The sequence below is a fragment of the Rhinolophus ferrumequinum genome, chromosome 11 (genome assembly GCF_004115265.2).
Source record: "Rhinolophus ferrumequinum isolate MPI-CBG mRhiFer1 chromosome 11, mRhiFer1_v1.p, whole genome shotgun sequence".
Taxonomy (NCBI): domain Eukaryota; kingdom Metazoa; phylum Chordata; class Mammalia; order Chiroptera; family Rhinolophidae; genus Rhinolophus; species Rhinolophus ferrumequinum.
Genome location: NC_046294.1, coordinates 15,561,812 through 15,581,089, shown reverse-complemented (window position 1 = coordinate 15,581,089; position 19,278 = coordinate 15,561,812). Strand labels below are relative to the sequence as shown.

Sequence of the window (19,278 nt, the reverse complement as noted above, 5' to 3'; positions counted from 1 at the left end):
GCTCAGAACCGATGGTGGACCACCTCTCTCTCTCTCTGTCTCTGTCTCTGTCTCTGTCTCTGTCTCTCTGTCTGTCTCTGTCTCTCTCTCTGTCTCTCTCTGTCTCTCTGTCTCTCTCACACACACACACACACACACACACACACACACACGCCTTACTTGTCCAAAGATGGAATAGTGGCCTGGCCGCCTGGTAGTAAGTTCCCTGTTAGAGGTATTCATGCAGGTCTGGTGGTGATATACGCTGTGGCTTCCGAGCATCGTGCAGTTTAGACTAGTGCTTCTCAGACTCTCCTGTGCTTACAAATCACCTGGCATCTTCTCTTTTGGGAGGACATTCTGATGGGGAGGTCTGGTGAGGAGCTTGCAACTCTGTCCACGGCTTGTCTGTGGACCACACCTTGGGAAGCAAGGAGTTAGGTGACTTTTGAAACGTCTTTTCATTCTGAGATTCTAGACAAGATTGGGAGAATAAACAGCCAGGGAAAATGGCAGGGGCAGGATGGAGAAGGAGAATACAGAAGTAAAAGCTGGTGCTGGGGCCCCAGGACTGGTACCAGGCCCACTGGATCCCTGCTGGCCCTGCAGCCCCTCCCTAGACAGGCCTTCCCTTCTGGTCTCATGGTGCAGGAAGCAGGACCCTTTTCCCTGTGGCCAAAACTCTGCATGGTGTTTCGTCAGGGTCTTACCTCGCTAGAGAGAGGCTGCAGCTTCATGGGTCAGGAAAAGACTAGGTGTCAGAATGTGCAGAACGTCCCAGAGAGGGCCTGGAGAACTGAGGGCCAGGTGAGGGGCTCTGAGTACAGACTGTATGGTAGTGGCTTCATGCCTCCCACTGCCTTCCTATAGGACGCCTGAGCAAGTCACTTCCCTTCTGAGTCTGTTTCCTCATCTTTCTAGGAGGGACTTGGACCAGGAGGTCTGGACACATCCTTTCAGATCTAATAGTCTGTAGGAAGCAGGAAGAGGTGAGAGTGCACTGTTCCTAGCCCTACCCCTTAAAAGCCACAAGCGTGACTTGGGGACAGATCTTGGGGGCAGATGGCTTTAACTCTCCGCCTTCTGCATGAACATCAGGAGAGTAACTTGCCGAGGAAACCTGAGGCTGTGTTAGGTCTCCTGCACCTGCCTGGTACAAGCCATTAGTCAGTGCAGAATGAATCTCCATATCCTTTCACTCAGGACCTTTTTACCTTCCTGCTTTGTCATCTGCAAGTGTGACAGGGGCCTCCCTGAGCCCCTGGTAGCTTCAGCCCAAAGACTCCCCACTGCTTGTAGTCTGACCCTGGCCCTCCACAAGCACGCACCCCCTTCTCCTCAAGCCTTATTTGGCTGTGCTCCACTTGGTGCGTGGAATCCTGGAGCCCATTGGCCTCAGGGAATTTGTTTAGACTTCAAGGTCCCCTTCCAGGGGGACAGCAGGTGGTTGGGAGGAGCCCCCTCTACCCACCCGCCCTCCATCGCAGATGCCTTCTCCTCCTTTCCTGCTCTACTCCCTGGCATGCTGGGGGGAGGTGTCGGGGCAGCCTGGGACTTCTTTTTAAACGATCAATACTAATCTGTGTTTTTTACTTTTTATTATGCAAAAAAGGTAGAAGAGTATACTACATTGCCATGTACCTATTGCTCAGCCTCAATCATTAATAACTCCTAGATATTACTAATCTATTTTTTTTAAATCAGCAATGCATACACCTGGTGTGAAATTGAGTGAGAAGTCCCTCTCTCCAAGAGCAGCAGCTGTCACAGTCTAGAGCAGGGGTGTCCAAACTGCGGCCCGCGATCCATTTTTTATTGGCCCGCAGCAAATTCCAAAAATATATTTAGTTTACTTAAATAAACCAGGTGAGGCAATACATACTTCACCTCGAGCGAGTGGCCCGGCTGTTTGTGTATTTTCCCGCATATGGCCCTTGGTGAAAAACGTTGAAAAAGGTTTGGACACCCCTGGTCTAGAGCTATTTTGTACATACATGAGCACATGTCAATGTACATGTCCTTTTTATTTTATTAAAATGGGGCATGCTTATTTTATATAACACATGTATATAGCTCCCTTTGTGTCAGCCACCATTCTAAGTATATTGCAAACATTAACTCATTTAATCCTTACCGGGTAGGAGCTGTTAGTATCCCCACGCACAGAGAGGTTAGGAAACAACCCCTACATCACTCAGCAGTAAGTGATGCATTTGGCACTTGAACCTTGGCAACCTGGCATCAGAATCCATGCTCTCAACCACCATTTTCTGCTGCCTCTCAAATTACACATAGTGTTCTTTCCCTCAATTTTGTTTTCACCACCAATTATGTAATCCATTCAACAAATGTGTATCGTGTGTTTACTTTGTACCAGGCACTGTTGTAATGGCAGAGGATACAGCAGTGAACAAAACAGATCAACATCTCTGCCTTCTTAGAGTTTACATTCTAGATGGGAAGATAGATAGCAAATCAAATAAGTGAATACTAAATAAATTGGATGGTGAATAGTGCTCTGGAGAAAAATAAGGAGGAGTAGAAAGTGTAAGGAGGTTGCAGTTTTATATAGGTGGCCAAAGAATGTGACATTAAGTAAAGGCTGCAAGGGCGTGAGGAAGCGAGCCCTTGTGTATCTTGGGGAAAAGCATTCCATCCAGGCAGAAGGAACAGCCAGTGCAAAGCCTCAAGACAAGAATGTGCTGTGTTGCAGGCTGACGATCAGGGCAGCTCCTGTAGCTGTGGTGGGAGTGAGGGGAGAGCCGCAGGAGATGAGTCTCAGAGAGAACGGGGCAGCCTGTCTAAGGAGCTTTGCTCTTTGCTCTGCGTGAGATGGGGCGTGGTGGTGGGTTTTGAGCAGGGGACCATTCGATCTGACCTGGATTGTATCAGGTTCATCCTGACTTTGCAGTGGAGAGGGGCAGGAGGGCAGAGAGGAGGCAAGGAGACAGTCAGGCTGCGCCTGCAGCCCTTCAGGCCAAAGAGAGAGAAGCCTCGGACCAGAGTGATGGCCGTGGAGGACGGGTGCAGTTTGTTCCACGGCTTTCTTTGAAACAGCTGCCTGTTGTGTGTGGATATGCTATCATTTATTTAACTAGCCTCCAGATGGGCACATTGGTTGTTTCCAGTCTTTTGCTATTTCAGACAGTGATACAATGAATACTCTTACACATGTGTCTCGGAAAACTTTCTCAAGTGAAATTGCAGGACTGGAGGTTCCCAGTGCCAGATTGCTTTCCATGGAGGTACCAGTTTGTGCTCTATGGCATTATGCACGAAAGAGTGCTCAGGTTATAGCTTCAGGTCAGGTCTCAGGTGTTGGGGAGATGGATGGCTGGGGGTGAGGAGCTGCAGGCCCACCCAACTGGCCCCTTTGTAGGCCAAAGCACCATTGAGGTGGACTCTTTACAGTGGCACAGCCAGAGTTCTGGACCCAGCGGAGTGGATCCATGTGGAGGTGGGGCCTGAACCTTTGGTAGGGCAGTAAGGATGCACGTCATAGAAACCCTGTCCTAGAGAGGCTTGGGTAACAGAGAGGTATAACAGGAAGTACAGCAGAGGGCTGACTCCAGGACTAGTTGACTCAGCACCTTAACCGGGTCAGTGAGAGTCCCCTTCTTTGAGATGTTGTCCAACACCAACTGGGACCCAACAGTTCAGTTCCAAAGCTAGCCAGCCAGAGTTAGCACAGAGCCCACAGGTTGAGCGCTCAGTCCCACAAGACTGTCCCCACTTCAGACTCCAGTCACAAGTCCTGGGATACTCGTGCTTCGTGACCAACACAAATCAGGAGTTGCGACGACCCTCGTCCTCACGTTCTATACTTTGCTAGAATGACTCACAGAACTCAGGAAGGTGCTTTACTTTCTATTACTGGTTTATTATAAGGATACACCTCAGGAATAGCCGTATGGAAGAGAAGCGAAGGGCAAGGCATGGTGAGAGCGGCACGGTGCTTCCATGCCCTCTCCGGGAGCACCTTTCTAACACCTCCAGGAAGCTCTCTGAATCTTGTTCAAGAATTTTGGAGGCATTCTGTGGAATGGGAGAAAGTATTTGCAAGTCATACAGCTGATGAGGGATTAATATACAAATTACATAAAGAACTCATACACTTCAATAGCAAAACCACAAACAATCTGACTTAAAAACGGGCAGAGGATTTGACTAGACATTTTCCCGAAGAAGACATGCAGATAGCCGACAGGTACATGAAAAGGTGCTCAACGTCACTAATCATCAGGGAAATGCAACTCAAAACCCCCTGAGCTATCCCTTCACACCTGATAGAATGGCTATTGTCAAAGAGACAAGAAATAAGTGTTGGCGAGGATACTGTTTTGTATAGAGGTTCCTCAAAAAATTAAAAATAGAACCATAATATGATCCAGTTTTCCTTCTGGGTATTTAGCTAACAAAAACAAAAACTAACTCCAAAAGATGTCTGCACCCCCATGTTCATTGCAGCATTATTTACAATAGCCAAGACATGGAAAGAACCTAAGTATCTATGAGGGATTAATAAAGAAAATGTGGTGCCATATATATATATACATGTATAAATATTACCCAGCCATAAAAAAGAAGGAAATCCTGCCATTTGCAACAACGTGGATGCACCTTGAAGGCATGATGCTAAGCGAAATAAGTCAGACAGAGAAAGACAAATACCATATGATCTCACTTACATGTGGAATCCAAAAAACAAAACAAAGAAACTCATAAATACAGAGAATAGATTGGTGGTTGCTAGAGGCGAGGGGCAGGGTGGGGTGTAAGAAGTCGGCAAAATGAGTGAAGGCAAACCAAAGGTGTAAACTTCCTGTTAAAAAACAAGTAAGTTCTGGGGATGGCAGGTCCACCATGGTGACTATAGTTAATAATACTGTGTTGCATATTTGAAAGTTGCCAAGGGACCAGATCTTAAAAGTTCTCATTACAAGAAAAAAAATTCGGTAACTATGTATGGTGATGTATGTCAATGAGACTTTTGTGGTGATCGTTTTGCAATGCAAACAAATATCGGATCATTATGTTCTACACCTAGAATTAATATAATGTTATATGTCAAATACACCTCAATAAAAAAAAGGAATTTTTGTTGAGCTCCGTCTCCACGCCCCCTCCCCTCCCAGAAGGCCAGTGGTAGGGCTGAAAGTTCTAACTCTAATCACTGTCTTTCTGGTGACCAGACCCAGCCTGAGGGTACCTAGGGACCCCATCCTATGTCACCTCAGTGGCATAAAGTCAGGTGTGATAGAAAGGGACTCCTTATGAATAACAAAAGACACTCCTATTACTTGGGAAATTCCAAGGGTTTTAGGATCTCTGTTCCAGGAACCGGGGACAGACCAAATATATTTCTTATTACTCCACACCTTCTCTCTGCTCTGCTCTGCTCTCCCAGCATCCTCCTGACAGTGCTACCTGTCAAGCTCCCCTGCAGGACATGGCTGCCATTTGTAATAATGGCTGCGTGCTTTCCCATTCAAGTCATGACATAAAAGTCCTCCCTTTCCTTTTGATGGGCCTGAGTAGGTCGGGTGTCCAACCTTGGCGGCTGAGGAGTTAAAGGCCAGGTTTGTGATCTGATCATCGGGGAGGGGATGTTATTACCATAATTGGCTTACATTAATCCCAGCCCACTCATGGAGCTGAGGGTAGGCCCAGCATCTCCTGAGCCTCCGTAGGTTCTGAGGGAGGTGGAACACGTGAACCAGGTCTAGTTCTGTTAGTGGGGAGCAAAGAGAGAATGGGATCCAGGGAAGCCACCAGTGTCCACTGTGAGAACCAAACACGTAAGACCACCTTCTCCACTTGACTCACAAACCTTTACATTGCTTCTCCCAACCTCTTTTGATCAAAATCTTACCGATGATGGAGTCAACCCATTACCTTTAAAGGGTTCTGCAGGAGGGACCACCTTGGGAGAGTGCTCTGCTGCCCCGGCCAGCTCACCACGGATGCTCACTTGCAACTACTCTGCAGAGGAAGGCCTTGAAACCCCACCTGCCAGTTCCCCCAGATGCAAAATCGGGGCCTAGACAGGGTCAGATATCCCCCTAATGGGAGTTCTTCGCCGTTAGTGCCCCTGCAGACTTTTTTTGGGGGCTTTTATTAACATAATTACATATAGGAAAATGCACATATTATAAAAGTGTGGGGAGCGAAAAAAAATGATTAGTACTTTTCCTCCCACCTTCTAAGTTCTAGCTGGGCTAATAACCAAATTCACAGAGACGGATTAACAGGAGAAAATCAAATGTTTAATACATTTGCATGGGCAACTCACATAGGCGTGAAATTTGTAAAGACACTGAGGCCACATTGGGAACATAAAACATTTGGGCAGAGGAGAAAAGTGGGGGATGCGGTAAAGGATTTCAGAAGTGAGAACAGGCGGTTTATAGGTAGTTGAGAAAAAGGCAAATCCTTCTTGAGCGGCTCAGAAACAATAGGACACAGGGGTATCTAGTTAACAGGCATGGAGGCTTCCTGACAGATGCTGGGGTGAATTTTCTTGAGGTGATTAAGCCAAGGCTCCCTTCCTAAGGCAGGTTTTTCTGTCTGAATCTCTTGGGTAGGAAAGGAGGGGAGGCTTAGAGGTTCTTTCTGAGCCTTTTGTTTCTTACTAAACAAACACCTTAAAATCAATATCCCAAAAGGCAGCTTCAGGGTGGCAAACCTTTGGTTCCTTTCAAAAGCATGGCTCAATATATTTTCACAAACGTCACACACCCAGGGGACCAGCATCAAAATCAAGAAATACAGCATGAGCAGCACCACAGGATCCTCTGCCCGTTTCTATTCTAGTTATTCCCAAGGATAACCACTAACATTTCTACTTCTAACACCCTAGTTCTGCCTAGTTTTTTAACTTTATATAAATTGAATTGAATATGGTATGTACTCTTTGGGGTCTCGTTTCTTTTCTCAGCTCTATGACTTATCCACCCTCTAGCATGTAGTTGTAGTTTGTTCCTTCCTGTTTCCACATAGTATTCTTCACCGAGCTATTTTTAAAACATAAAGAAGCTTGATGAATATTGTCCAGTTCCCTATTAATATCGATCAGCAGGACAAGTGAACGAGCATGCCAAATTTCTTTGCTTTTGCTTAGAAAGAGAGCAACTAACCAGAGTGTAAACCCTGATTATCACATAGCCTGTGTGTATAATAGGAAACAGGAAGAAAATGGATGAATTGCTACCCAATGCATGCAGTCTGTTTAGTAGAGAAAATCTTTCAAAATGGGAATCATGAAGAAGAATAAAAGCAGAGGTGCTTTGTGGTAGAAACATCGGGGCCTTTACTGATAAATCAATTAATTGATGGATTCATCCATTCATCAGCTATGCATCAAGTGCCACCTATACACCTGGTATTCAGTCTCCAATTTGGGTTCCTCCTAACTCCTAACCAATTGTTTGGATCCCAGCATCTAATGATGAGTAACAATGGAAGAACCTCAGCCATCACTCTAGCAATTCCTAAACTAAATGAATATAAAGAGTTCCTTTAAAGAATTTTTCAGCAACATTTTTTTTTTCCTCATAAGCAAAAAGAAGAAACGGAAACTCTTTCTTTAACATGACCTCCCTGCCCAAATCACCAGTAGTGATCGATATCCCAGAATGCATCCTCCTAGACCCGTGTGTGCAAATCCATAGGGCTATACATATATATTTTAAATGGCATTATTTTGTCTCTTATCTTTTCATAATTTTCATTTTTAAAAAATAGACTTTATTTTTTAGAGCAATTTCAGGTTCACAGCAAAATGGAGAGGCTAGTCCAGTGAGTTCCCATACACCCCCCGTCTCACACGACTCCCCTAATAGGACATCCCATCCAGAGCAGTACAGTTGTTACATAATCTAAATTGACACATCATAATCACCCAAAGTGTATAATTTGCATGAAGGTTCACTCTTGGTGGTGTACATTCTGTGGATTTGGACAAATGTATGATGACATATATCCACCCGTATAGTACCATATAGAGGAATTCACTGCCCTAAAAATCCTTTGTGCTCCTGCTGTCCGTCTCTCCCAACCCCCAACCCCTGGCACTCACTTATCTTTTTATTGTCTCCATAGTTTCACCTTTTCCAAAATGTCATACAGTTGGATTCATACAGTATGTGGCCTTCTCAAATTGTCTTCTTTCACTTAATAATAACTTTCGTTTTTTGATTTAATATATTGAGCATGCATTTCCATGTCAATAAATATTCTTCCAAAGCATTGTGAATTGCTGTCTAGTATTTCACTGTGCTACATATTAACTTCTCTCCTATTTTTGAGGTTTACATTATTTCCTGTTTTTCTGCTACTAAAAATAGTGTTGTAGAGGACAGCCTTGTGGGTAAATCTTTGCACACAGCTTAATTATGTCCTTAGGATAAATTCCTAGATTGGGGATTGCTCCTACAAAGATGTTGGTCTTTTCAAGTCTTTTAATATGTGTTGCCAAATTGCCCGCCAGAAAGGATAGACCAATTTATAGTCCAACCAGTAGGGCCTGTAGAGTATTTCCTCCATACCCTTGCCAAGTCTGAATATGTATTATTGAGATTTTTAATCTTTGCCAATTTAATAGAGGAAAAATGATCTCTATTTGTTTTAATTTATATTTATTTGAGTATTAAGGGTTTACAGTTTTCCATAAAGACTATTGGCTATTTGTCTTTCTTCTTTCGCAAATTGCTTTTTCATACAATTGTCCTTTGTTTTCTATTGGGATGAGCATCTTTATAGTATAGATTTATTAAAAGTGTTTTTCTACTAAGGGTATTAACTGCGATGAAGGCCCTCTTTTAATGTCAAAAAAATTTCACCAATGTGCCCACCTGATATCTGTTATGCTTTTAAAATAAGAAATAAAATGAATGATAATAAGGACTCATATTTATATAGGGCTTATTCTATGCCGGGCATTATGTTATGTAAAACAGCCCTGTGAGATAGGGTCTGATATCAGTCCCATTGGACAGAAGAGGAAACCAATGAACTGTGCAGGAGTGGTTAATTAATTTTCTCAAGGTTACATAGCTTGTGAGTGACAGGGCGGGTATCAGTTGATTAACAAAACGGACGGTGACATAGAGCTTCTATGAATTCCATACACACTGTAATAAATTTGTTTGTCACAAAAGTATCTACATACACTTGCAAATCTATCTCACGTATAAGTTCGGGCATATGATTGTTTTCTCTTCATAGGCAGTGCTTGCTGGGTGTATAAATTCAACAGCTCTTTGTAATAATTCCATGCTCTCCTCCTTTACCCACGTGGTTTACTGTTAAGAACCATGTTGGACCTTATATTTCCAGAAAGGGGAAACTGAGGCTCCAGGCAAGATGAGACCTTACTCTGGGTCACCTAAAATGTTTATGGCATAGCCAGGACTGAGACCAGGGCTCCGGATACCCAGCCCAGCTCAGTGTGTGACCTGGGCCAGCTCCCTAATCTCCTGTTCCTTTGTTATCAGCGGGGACAACAGAGGATGCTGTGGTGGTCCCAGGACAGGCCTGCTAGATTTTCATGGTGCCAGCCTCTAGGGAAACCAAGTCCTCGGGCCACACTGGCTGCCGGGCATTCCAGGACCCTGGCACGCTGCCAAGGGTGAAAACAGAGCTGCAGGCTCCTGAGCTCCCTTCTGCCCCCTCCTCTTGGTTTGCATCTCATTGCTGGGTTTGCAACATGCCTAATCTCTGCGTGTGCAGACTCAGAGGAGCCAGCTGAGAAGGAGCAGTGCCAGCAGCTTGGAGTCCTCCATGAGGACTGCCCACCACCCCTCCCCCAAGTCCCTCACTGGGCAAGAAGGGCCACAGCAGTCTGCAGAAACGGTTTCTGGAGCTTGACCTGACCCAGGCCTTATAGTGCCCACTGAGATGGACTCAATGAAGGACACAAGACTGTATTATCTCTCTTTTCCCAAATGGAAGTTTATTTGATCTTACCACATCTCATTTCTCCCTCTCTGTACCCACAGTCTTCCTCTCAGACACAGAAAGGTGTTCTAATGTACATCAGTCATGCAAGTGAGGCTGAATCCTGGTTTTCCAGGCAACTAGACTCCTCCAAGAATGGAGAGAACTTAATTGTGCAGACAGTTGATCAATAGGTGTCAAATAACGAGTACTCTGTAAACCCATCATGTTTCCCTTTTTGCTTTAGCTGCCAGGAGACTCAGAAGAATGGAAAGCTAGATCACTAGCCATCTTAAAACAGACTCTCGGTATAATTTTTGGTGTCACTCTTTCTCCATGAGGTCTCTGGTTGTTCAACTGTCCTGTGGAGTGTCTGGTTTGTGTTATGAACCATCACAATTTCTTTCATGTAATGAAGCTGGGATGTACATGAAAAATAAGACATGAAAAGAAGTGGCCTGTAGACATCTCTACGTTAAGATACAAATGAATGCTTTTCTCAGAAGGGGACGGTTTTCCCGTAGCCATTGAAGACTTGGAAAAATGTCTGTGTTCCTTTTCCCTTCTGTCTGTCAGTCTTCCCTTCCCTTCCCACCTTCTTTTTTCTCCCCACTTTCTTCTTTTTCCCCTCTTTCCCTCCAACTTTTATTCTTTTACTATGGTCTACTTCTCTCTCTTCCGTCGTTTTTAGTCTTCCTTCCTTTCAGCCCCTCTCTCCTCTTCCTGCTCACCCCCTTGCCTCTGGGCAGCCAGTTTAAATGTAAATATTCCTCACAAACCCAGAGCACTTGACTCCTTCCAACGCTTTGCTCCTGCCTTTATTTCATTTATTTCTCATGGGGATAATCTGGCAATTAGGATTATTTCCATTTTACCAGGAAGACACCAAGGCCTAGAGAGTTTAAGTGATGTGCGCAAGGTCACACAGCTTATACTTTGTAACTTATCGGATTCAGGCCCCAGGACTCATGAGTCTAATTCCATCACATTCTCCGCTGCATCTCACTGCCTTTCAATGCCAGCCTCACCCACCTTGCCACCCACCTTGCCACCCACCTTGCCTGGCAGAGATCACTGAGAACGCACCCAAAGGAGAAGAGGACTAAAAACAATTAACCACCCCCTCTTTTTCCCCTTCTGAGGTCTCCTTTAGAGTTGAGATTCTCAGGGCGGCCAGCCGGACATATTAGAGGCAGGCAGTGAATTATGACATGGGCCATTTGGTCATTGATTCATTTGGCAAATATTTATTGAGAGTATACTATGTGCTAGAAAAGGCTGAGACCAGAGTAAGGCAATCGAGGCACCTAGGGTGAAAAATTTAAGGAGGCACTCACTTTCAGGTACCATTCCTGCAAGTACATGACCCTGAGAGTGGGTTCCTCCTTCAAGTTTATGCCCTACCTCCTTGTTTGTCTTTAGCTAGTTCTGCCCCGGTTCCAGGCACTGTTACAAGTGCTGGCAATTCCATGGTGAGCAAAAGGGCCTGCATTGCACCCTGTCCTTGGGGAGCTTATAATCTATTATGGGAAAAAGATATCAATCAAATAATCAGGCTAACTTAGGACCGTTCTAAGTGTGACAAGTGCCACGAGGAAAGGGACATGGAGCTGGAGAGGGTTTTATGGAGTGGGGAAGTGAGGGCTGAAGGATGGGAAAGAATTTACAGGTGTGTGCAGGTGGAGGGCACAGCAAGTTTACAGGCCCTGTGGCAGGGTGGAGCGTGGCACACAGGTGCGGCTGATGGAGGGTAGAGGGGCCAGAGCAGGGGAGCCCACTGTAAAATGGTCCCAAGCAGTCAGTTTCTAATATAATGCCCGAGCATGCAAATGACTGACTTTTGAAAAACAAAACAAATCCAATCCAGTGGAGAGAGAATTCCAAGCCCCTCCCTCACCCCCCCTTAACAATGTCCCTCATGCGCACCTTTCGAATCCGCTTTCTTCAGTGGGTTGAAGAAACCCCCAGACTGCCTCACCACCTCCAACCTCATCTCGGTCCATTTAATACAGCACAGTCTGTGATAGAATCTAATATTTGCCACATTTCCCAGACGAAATGGGTGCACACAGAAATTAGATAACCTACTCTCTTAGCTCAGCTGCCATAACAAATAGCCACAGACTGGGTGGCTTAAACAATAGACATCTAGTTCTCACAGTTCTGGACACTGGGAAGTCCAAGATCAAGGTACTGGCTAATTTGGTTCCTGGTGAAGCCTCTCTTCCTGGCTTGCAGACTGTTGCCTTCCCACTGTCCTCACCTGGAGAGTGAGCTCTGGTGTCTCTTCTTATTAGGGCACCAGCCCTATTGGATTAGGGCCCCACCCTTATGACCTCACTTACCCTTTATCCCCTCCTCGAAAACCCTGTCTCTAAATGCAGAACACTGGGGGTTAGGGTAGCAACATGTGAAGTGGGGGAGGGGACACACGCAGTCCGTAACACCTGCCCAGGGCCGCATAGCTAATTAGCGGCATTTGATTGGCAGGCAGTGCTGCTCTGGAGTCCAGGCTGATTTAACTGCCTCAGGATGTTTGTGTGTGAATGTTGCCATCCAAATGAGAAGTGCTCCTTAGGGCAGGGATGTTCAGTGATCCCTTCCAAATCCACAGGGTCTCTTCCTGGCAGCGGACACGTGGGCTGAGGCCTGAACCCAGCCCCGTGATCCCTCTGGAAGAGGACTGGGCTGAGGGTATGGCATGGAGGTAAACCAGACCCGAAAGTTCACGCTTGAATTTGGGGGTTCACCTATTTCCAGTTTACCCAGAGGGGGGCCTGGGTCTCCAGACTTTACCAGGAATGGACTGCGTGTCCTTGGGCAAGTCACTTGACACCTTCCAGCCCTAGGTTCCTGCCTCTGTGACCCCTAACCCTTGCTCTCTCACGGGACTGGGGCCATCCATGGGCTATGAGGTCGGCCAAGCACGAAGCGTGGAGCCTCTGGTACACTACGGCCAGGAGGCAGGCTGGCTGCAGACGCCCGGCCCCGACTCTAGGTCGTGCAGGTGGGGAAGGGGACGGGCGCGCGGTGCGCGGCCGGCGAGTTGGGTGGCGGTGCCCGTTCCGGTGGCGCCGCAGCCGGCGCTGCAGCCGGGCCGAGTCGGCGGCGGAGGCCGAGACGGCGCGCGGTGGGCTGCTTGTGCATTTCGCAGACCTGCGCCGCCACCCGCCGGGCCGCAGGGCCCAGCCTCCACGGCGCTATCATCCGCACCAGACGCCTGCCCGGCGTCCCCCGGCCCGCGTGGGGGCCGAGCCTGCAGGAGGGGCTGGAATTCCTCTCAGGGGGCCCCCTCCTGCCGCCCCTCCCGGGCGCTCGCTTCCTCCCGCTCCCCGCGCGCCCCCCTCCCGGCTGCCAGCCAACTGCGTGCCCCCGGGGCCGGCAAGAAGCCACATGCCCCCGCAAGGAATGCCGGGCCTGTCGGGCGGGGGGCGGGTGCTGGGCAGGGCCCGGCCGGCTGGGAGCGCCCCACCGGGAAGGTTGGTGAGAAGGAAAGAGCCCGCCAGCACCCTCGCCCGGCCTGTGCGCCGCCCCGGCCTGATCGCCGCATATCACACTTAACCCGCCCGACACGCTGACGGGACGACCCGCGGGCTCCCGGGTCTGGGGGCGCCCTGGAGGCTGGAACGGGGCGGCTCGGCCCAGCCCGGGCAGCCCCCGCCCCCCTCCGCGCGCCCCGGTCCCGGCCGGCTCGGAGGAGGGGGCAGGCCGTCATGTTTCCCCACACCCCTCCCTGCCGCCGCCGGCTTTGGGGCCCCGGTGGGGAGCAGGGGGCTGATTAGCCGAGGAGCAGGGGTGTGGCCAGCGGGGCCCCGGGTAGTGAGTCACACACGCTGCTCGCCCAGTCCCGGGGCGAGCAAGGTCCCAGCCCGAGCTGCGTGCTGCCCTGGACCGAAGAGTGTCCGCGGGGCTTGGCATGAGGACCCTGGGGTGCCGAGGGAGGGGCTGAAGCCCGGCGCTGTGGTGGAGGAGGGCGGTAAGCACAACTGGGGAGACTCCCCTAAGAGAGAGCAGGGTGGGGCTTGCAGTCAGGGCCAGCCCACACCAAGACCCCCAGGCCCCGCCTGTACCTGCTTGAGCTGGCAAAGCGGGCCTGGCTGCATTCCCTGGCAGCCCCTGGACGAGGGGCTGCGCAGCCAGGCGCTGAGGGCCCATTTCATTCGCCTGCCTCCCTTGGCCCCAGCTGGACTTGAGTGGATCCCTCCCCTGCTCCCCACTGTAGAGTTTTGTGCTGAGGCTCCTGTGGGTTCCTCATGCCTTTTGGTCTTGGGGTCTAGGCTGTACTATCCAGCCCTGCCTTCTGGCCTGAGCTGCCCCTGGCCCCTGACCCCATGGGGCTGGTGGCTCCAGTCATCCCCAGGACCAGCCCGGGATAGAAATGGTATTTCCTCTTGGCGGGGCTACAGCTGTTTTTGTTGTCTGTGTTCTCAAGCGCTTCCTCTGGGGATGGCAGGGAGGGTAACCAGACTCCACGGGACCCCCGATTGCCCTCTCCACCACTCACCCCTCTTCCCCTGTCTCTTTGATCTTCTTCCTGTGCTGGTCCCGCCTTCCGTCCCCAGGACAGAATGACTGAGAACATGAAGGAGTGCTTGGCACAGACCAAGGCAGCCGTGGGGGACATGGTGACCGTGGTAAAGACAGAGGTCTGCTCACCACTCCACGACCAGGAGTATGGCCAGCCCTGGTGAGGCCCCTGTGTGGGGACGAGAGGGAGAAGGGGGAAATCCTTGGGCTGGGTGGGTGGGAGACCCTGGGAAGAGTTCCCATTCCCTGCCCCCCGCCCTTACCCTGCTCCAGACAGCTCCTGGGACCAGAGGTGAGCGCAGGCTCTAGAAAATCCCAAGCAGTGTCCCATGAAAGCCTGGGCCTTGGTCTCAGGACTCCTCCCTTTCCACTACCTCCTACACCGAATGGGCAGGCTGGGTGGGACTCCTCTACCTGCCCCACAGCCCATGGCCCCCTGGCCAGGTCCTCGGCTTCTCTGCCCGCCAGCCTCTCCCTCTCTGATGGCTTCTTTGCTTTCTTTACTGGCCCCTGTCCTGGCCAGCTCTAGGAGACCAGACTCCTCGGCCATGGACGTGGAGCCCAAGAAACTGAAGGGGAAGCGTGAGCTCATCATGCCCAAAAGCTTCCAGCAAGTGGACTTCTGGTGTAAGTGGAACTTGGGGCTATTTCCTGGGCTACTCCTTTCTTCACCCCCACCCCCACCCCATCTCACTTAGGGAATCTGTAGCGGTAACACTAATGATAGGCACTCATCTATTGTGTACTAGCCACAGGTCTAGTCTTCAGTTAATTCTCCCCATTAGCCATTGAGGTGGCTGTCAGTGGTCCTGTTTTCCAGGTGAGGAGACTGAGGCTTGGTGGGGGTTAAGCACTTTTCTTGGGTCCCATTGCCATAGACAGTTGCAATTCAAACCCAGACCCTTTTGACTCCAGAGCATGCTCTTTCTTCTAGTTTTTCAAACTTGAAACAAAGGGAGCTAGCTAGCTACTGGCTTCCTTAGTGTTGGCAGGCATGTCCTTGAGCCCCCAGGGAGGGTACTGAGTTATTGCTACTGAAAACTCAGGGGCCTGTGGCTGGCTGGGGTGGAGCCAGGGCTGGGGCTCTGGAGTGCCATACAGTGTACATTCCACAGCCTATGCTGTCCCCAGGGTGGGCTTCCCGTTAGCCCCTCAGCCTCCCCCATGGGGGTCCTACCTCCCGAAACAACTGAGGCTCTCTTTCCTCCTTCCATCCCTCCAGTCTGCGAGTCCTGTCAGGAGTACTTTGTGGATGAGTGCCCGAACCACGGTCCCCCGGTGTTTGTGTCTGACACACCGGTACCTGTGGGCATCCCAGACCGGGCCGCCCTCACCATCCCACAGGGCATGGAGGTAGTCAAGGACGCCAATGGGGAGAATGACGTGCGATGCATAAATGAGGTCATCCCCAAGGGCCACATCTTCGGCCCCTATGAGGGGCAGATCTCCACCCAGGACAAATCAGCTGGCTTCTTCTCCTGGCTGGTGAGTGTCCCCTGTGCTATGCCATGGGAGAGGGTGCCGACCGTAAATGGAAGGGAACCAGCAGGGGGAGCCATCCTCTGGCCTAGCCTGGCCCAAGAGTTTTTCTGCCATCACTCCTGGGCACGTGGATGATGGATCTTGACTGCCCCTTTGCCCCAGCTAAGTGGCTGCAACCCTTGGTGGGCCATGCTGAGCAGCTCATCTGGCAGCAGTCAGCAGAATCAGTGGTGGGGCGATTTTCGCCATGAATCCTCCTGGGTGTATCTGGTGGGCCATTCGGTGGCATTTACGGAGGGTTTACCCAAGCCCTCCTCTGGACCAGGTGATTTGAAGCTGGGGCTGTGGGGACGCAGAACATGACATTCAACTAAAAAAGGCAGTAATGTCAGGTGCTAGGCTAGGTGCTAGAGGTAAAGCCTTCAACAAGACAGACGTGGTCCCTGCCCTCGGGGCGGACAGTCTGGTGGGGAGAGCAGGCATTGGAAAAGTGCTTATACATGTAATAATTGCTACTGAAGGGGAGGCTACAGGATGCTCTGGGAACAGTGGGAGATGTCAGTGTTCGAAGTGTTCAGGAATTTGGGGCCTGGAGCCCAAGTTCATTATGTCAGCCAGCTTTGCTATTTACTATCTGGTGTGACCTTGGATGAGTCATTTAACCTCTCTGCCTGTTCTGTAACAGGATAATCATAGCTGACGGTGAAGATTCAATGAGTCAATGCTGTAAACTTCTTAGAATTGTGCTTGCCCTTAGTAAGCATGCAGTAAATATCAGCTATTGTTATTATTGTTGGCTTATATGAGGGCTTTGGACAAGATTTCCTTTAGCCTGAGACTTGGAAAATAGCAGCAGTAGTGGAAGAGGGGTGGAAAAATGCTCTGTGCAGACAGAGCAGCTGAGAGGGAAGAACTACGAGAAGTCCGGTGTGGTGATAGTAATTGAGCCTGAGAGGCGGAGTGGCAAGAAATCAGCTGGAGGCAGGGGAGGCGGGGGGGGGGGGGGGGGGGGGGGGGAGATCACGCTGTTTCCTAAGCCAGGGTCAGTGCATCCTGCCTCCTGTGCGCTAGGGGAAGCCACTGAAGCATTTCACGCAGAGGTGTGACTCAGACTGCAGGATGGAGAATTGGGATTACAGGTGGGAGGCTGGGGTGGAGGTCCAGGTAAGGAAAGATGGTGGTTTAAATTCAGGGGCGAGAGGTGGGCACATTTGAGAGAGATTTCGGAGGGGGGATCCCCCAGGATTTATTGACGTATGGAATATGGAGATGAGGAAGAGGGGTTTTGAAAATATAAAGAGGAAGATTTATCAAGGGCGATTCTTGGGAGTCAAACTTGAACAGAGATGGGGGGACATGGGACAGTAGAGATAGGCAAGCCGGGGGGTAGGAAGAGCCGTCATTGTTCATTAAAGAAACATTTCCGAGGGTCTCCGTTGTGCCAGGCACTGGGCTGGCCCTGGGGTACAATGGTGGGCGTCATCAGACATCAGCCCTGCGCTCCGAAAGTTTACTATGGGGAAGAGGGAATGAATCAAACAATAAGATAAGTGAATAGAGAATGATGACTCTGAAAGGTAATGGAGAAAGTGAGGCTAGGACAAAAGTGAACGACCAATGGAATGGATGTGGCCGGAGGTTGGTGAAGGCCGCCTGATAGTTGAGCTGTGATTGAAGGAAGAGAATGCCCACCAGGAGAAGATTGGCGAGGGGCATCCAGATGGATGGAACAGCATGTGCACAGGCCCTGTGTCAGGAGAGAACACGCCGCATTTGGGCAATAGGAAGACGACCAGCGTTCATGGGCCTGGAGGAGGAGATGGAGGCGTGGCCAGATGGGGTCCAGTGGGCCAGATTGGGACTTTTGTTCTTTATTTTAAGAACAATGAGAAGTTTCACATAGGTTTTGAAAGGGTGACTTTGGCCACCGCCTAGAGAACTGATGGGGGGTGTGGGGCATTGGTTAAGAATGGGTGTCCAGACCCCGGTTAGAGGGCTGTGGTCATTCTCTAAGTGGACAATGAGAGAGGCTTGGGCTAGGGTGGGGGCAGAGACATGGAGAAAAGTGAAGTAGTTTGTGAACTATTTCAGAGATGAAAGAGATTTTTGACTTAGAAATAGACTAATTGGCTTAAGTAAGAGAGAGAGAAGTGTCAAGAACAACTCCTGCATTGTTCCTCTCCCAACAGATCAGGACGGGTGCCTTTCTCTGAGAAACGGGGAATGCCAGAGGGGACTGGGTTAAAGGACAGATCCTGGTTTGGGTTTTGGACTTGCTGAGTTTGGAGTGACATCGAGATAATCTAAGAGTTGATGTCAACGAGTTGGTGTCAACAAGGCCGGGGGTGTGGAGGGCAGCCCCCAGGGAGAACGGGCTGAGAGAGAGGTGGAGAGGGTCTAGGACCAGCTTTGAGGAGCTTGAACAGTTAATGGTTCAGCAGGGGAGCTTCATCCTTCAAGGGACACAGAGAAAGAGTGGCCTGAGAGGTAGGGGGGCCAGAATGGCCAACAGGAACAAATTCTGCTGAGAAGCCAAGCAAGAGAAGGGCTTAAATATGTCTATTGGATTTAGTGCCAGGGAATTCATCGGCGACTTGAGCAGGAGCAGTTCCTGTAAGACAGTGGTTCTCAACCTGGAGCAATTTGCTCCTGCCTCCCCCAACCTCTGGGCATTTGGCAATTTGGGGACATTTTTGGCCATTACAACTTGGGATGAGGATATGCTACTAGCATCTAAAGGTAAAGGCCAGGGATGCTGCTCAAATCTTTTGTAATGCATAGGACAGCCTTCCACAACAAAGAATCGTCTGGGCTCAATTGGCAGTAGTACTGTGCTTGAGGAACCCTGCAGAAGAGTGATGAGATGGAAACCTTATTAGAATGGAGGTGCTCCGTATCGTCCATTCTCGGAAGTTTGATTAGAGATAAGAAGTGGAGGAGAGACATAGGAGATAGGAAGGCTGATGGCTGGAGGAAGACATGCAGTCAAGGGAGTTTGTTAATAAGAGAGATTTTAACATCCTTAAAAAACCCAGTAGGAGGAAGAAATGGAATATAGAATAGAGATAAGGCATGATGGATACGCTTTTATATTACCTGAGAAGATTCAGATGGAGACACTAGATATGGAAAGGAGATGGGTCACTGGAGGGATATCCTAGAGGTTTGAGCAGATGGAGAGGGTTAAGTATAATAGGCCAAATAATGACCCTCCCTCCCCAAGGAAGCCCACGTCCTGATCCCTGGATCCTGTGACTGTGTTATCTTATATGGCAAAAGGGACTTCGCAGAGGTGACTATTAAGGATCCTGAGATGGAGAAATAGTCTTGGGTTCTCAGGGTGGGCCCAATGTA

At 49.5% G+C, this 19,278-nt stretch overlaps 1 protein-coding gene across 5 annotated transcripts in view; it reads left to right on the top strand.

Annotated features, from left to right (window-relative positions):
- PRDM11 (PR/SET domain 11) overlaps positions 1-19,278 on the top strand; it is an 87,197-nt gene that overhangs the window by 20,359 nt on the left and 47,560 nt on the right. For 2 of the 5 annotated variants that reach the window (XM_033120114.1, XM_033120109.1), the window contains exons 1-4: positions 14,168-14,296; positions 14,478-14,602; positions 14,966-15,069; positions 15,665-15,927. In XM_033120114.1, coding sequence (XP_032976005.1) covers positions 14,294-14,296; positions 14,478-14,602; positions 14,966-15,069; positions 15,665-15,927 — 495 coding nt within the window. In that variant the 5' untranslated portion in view covers positions 14,168-14,293. The other 3 variants (XM_033120113.1, XM_033120110.1, XM_033120112.1) reach the window with 3 other exon arrangements.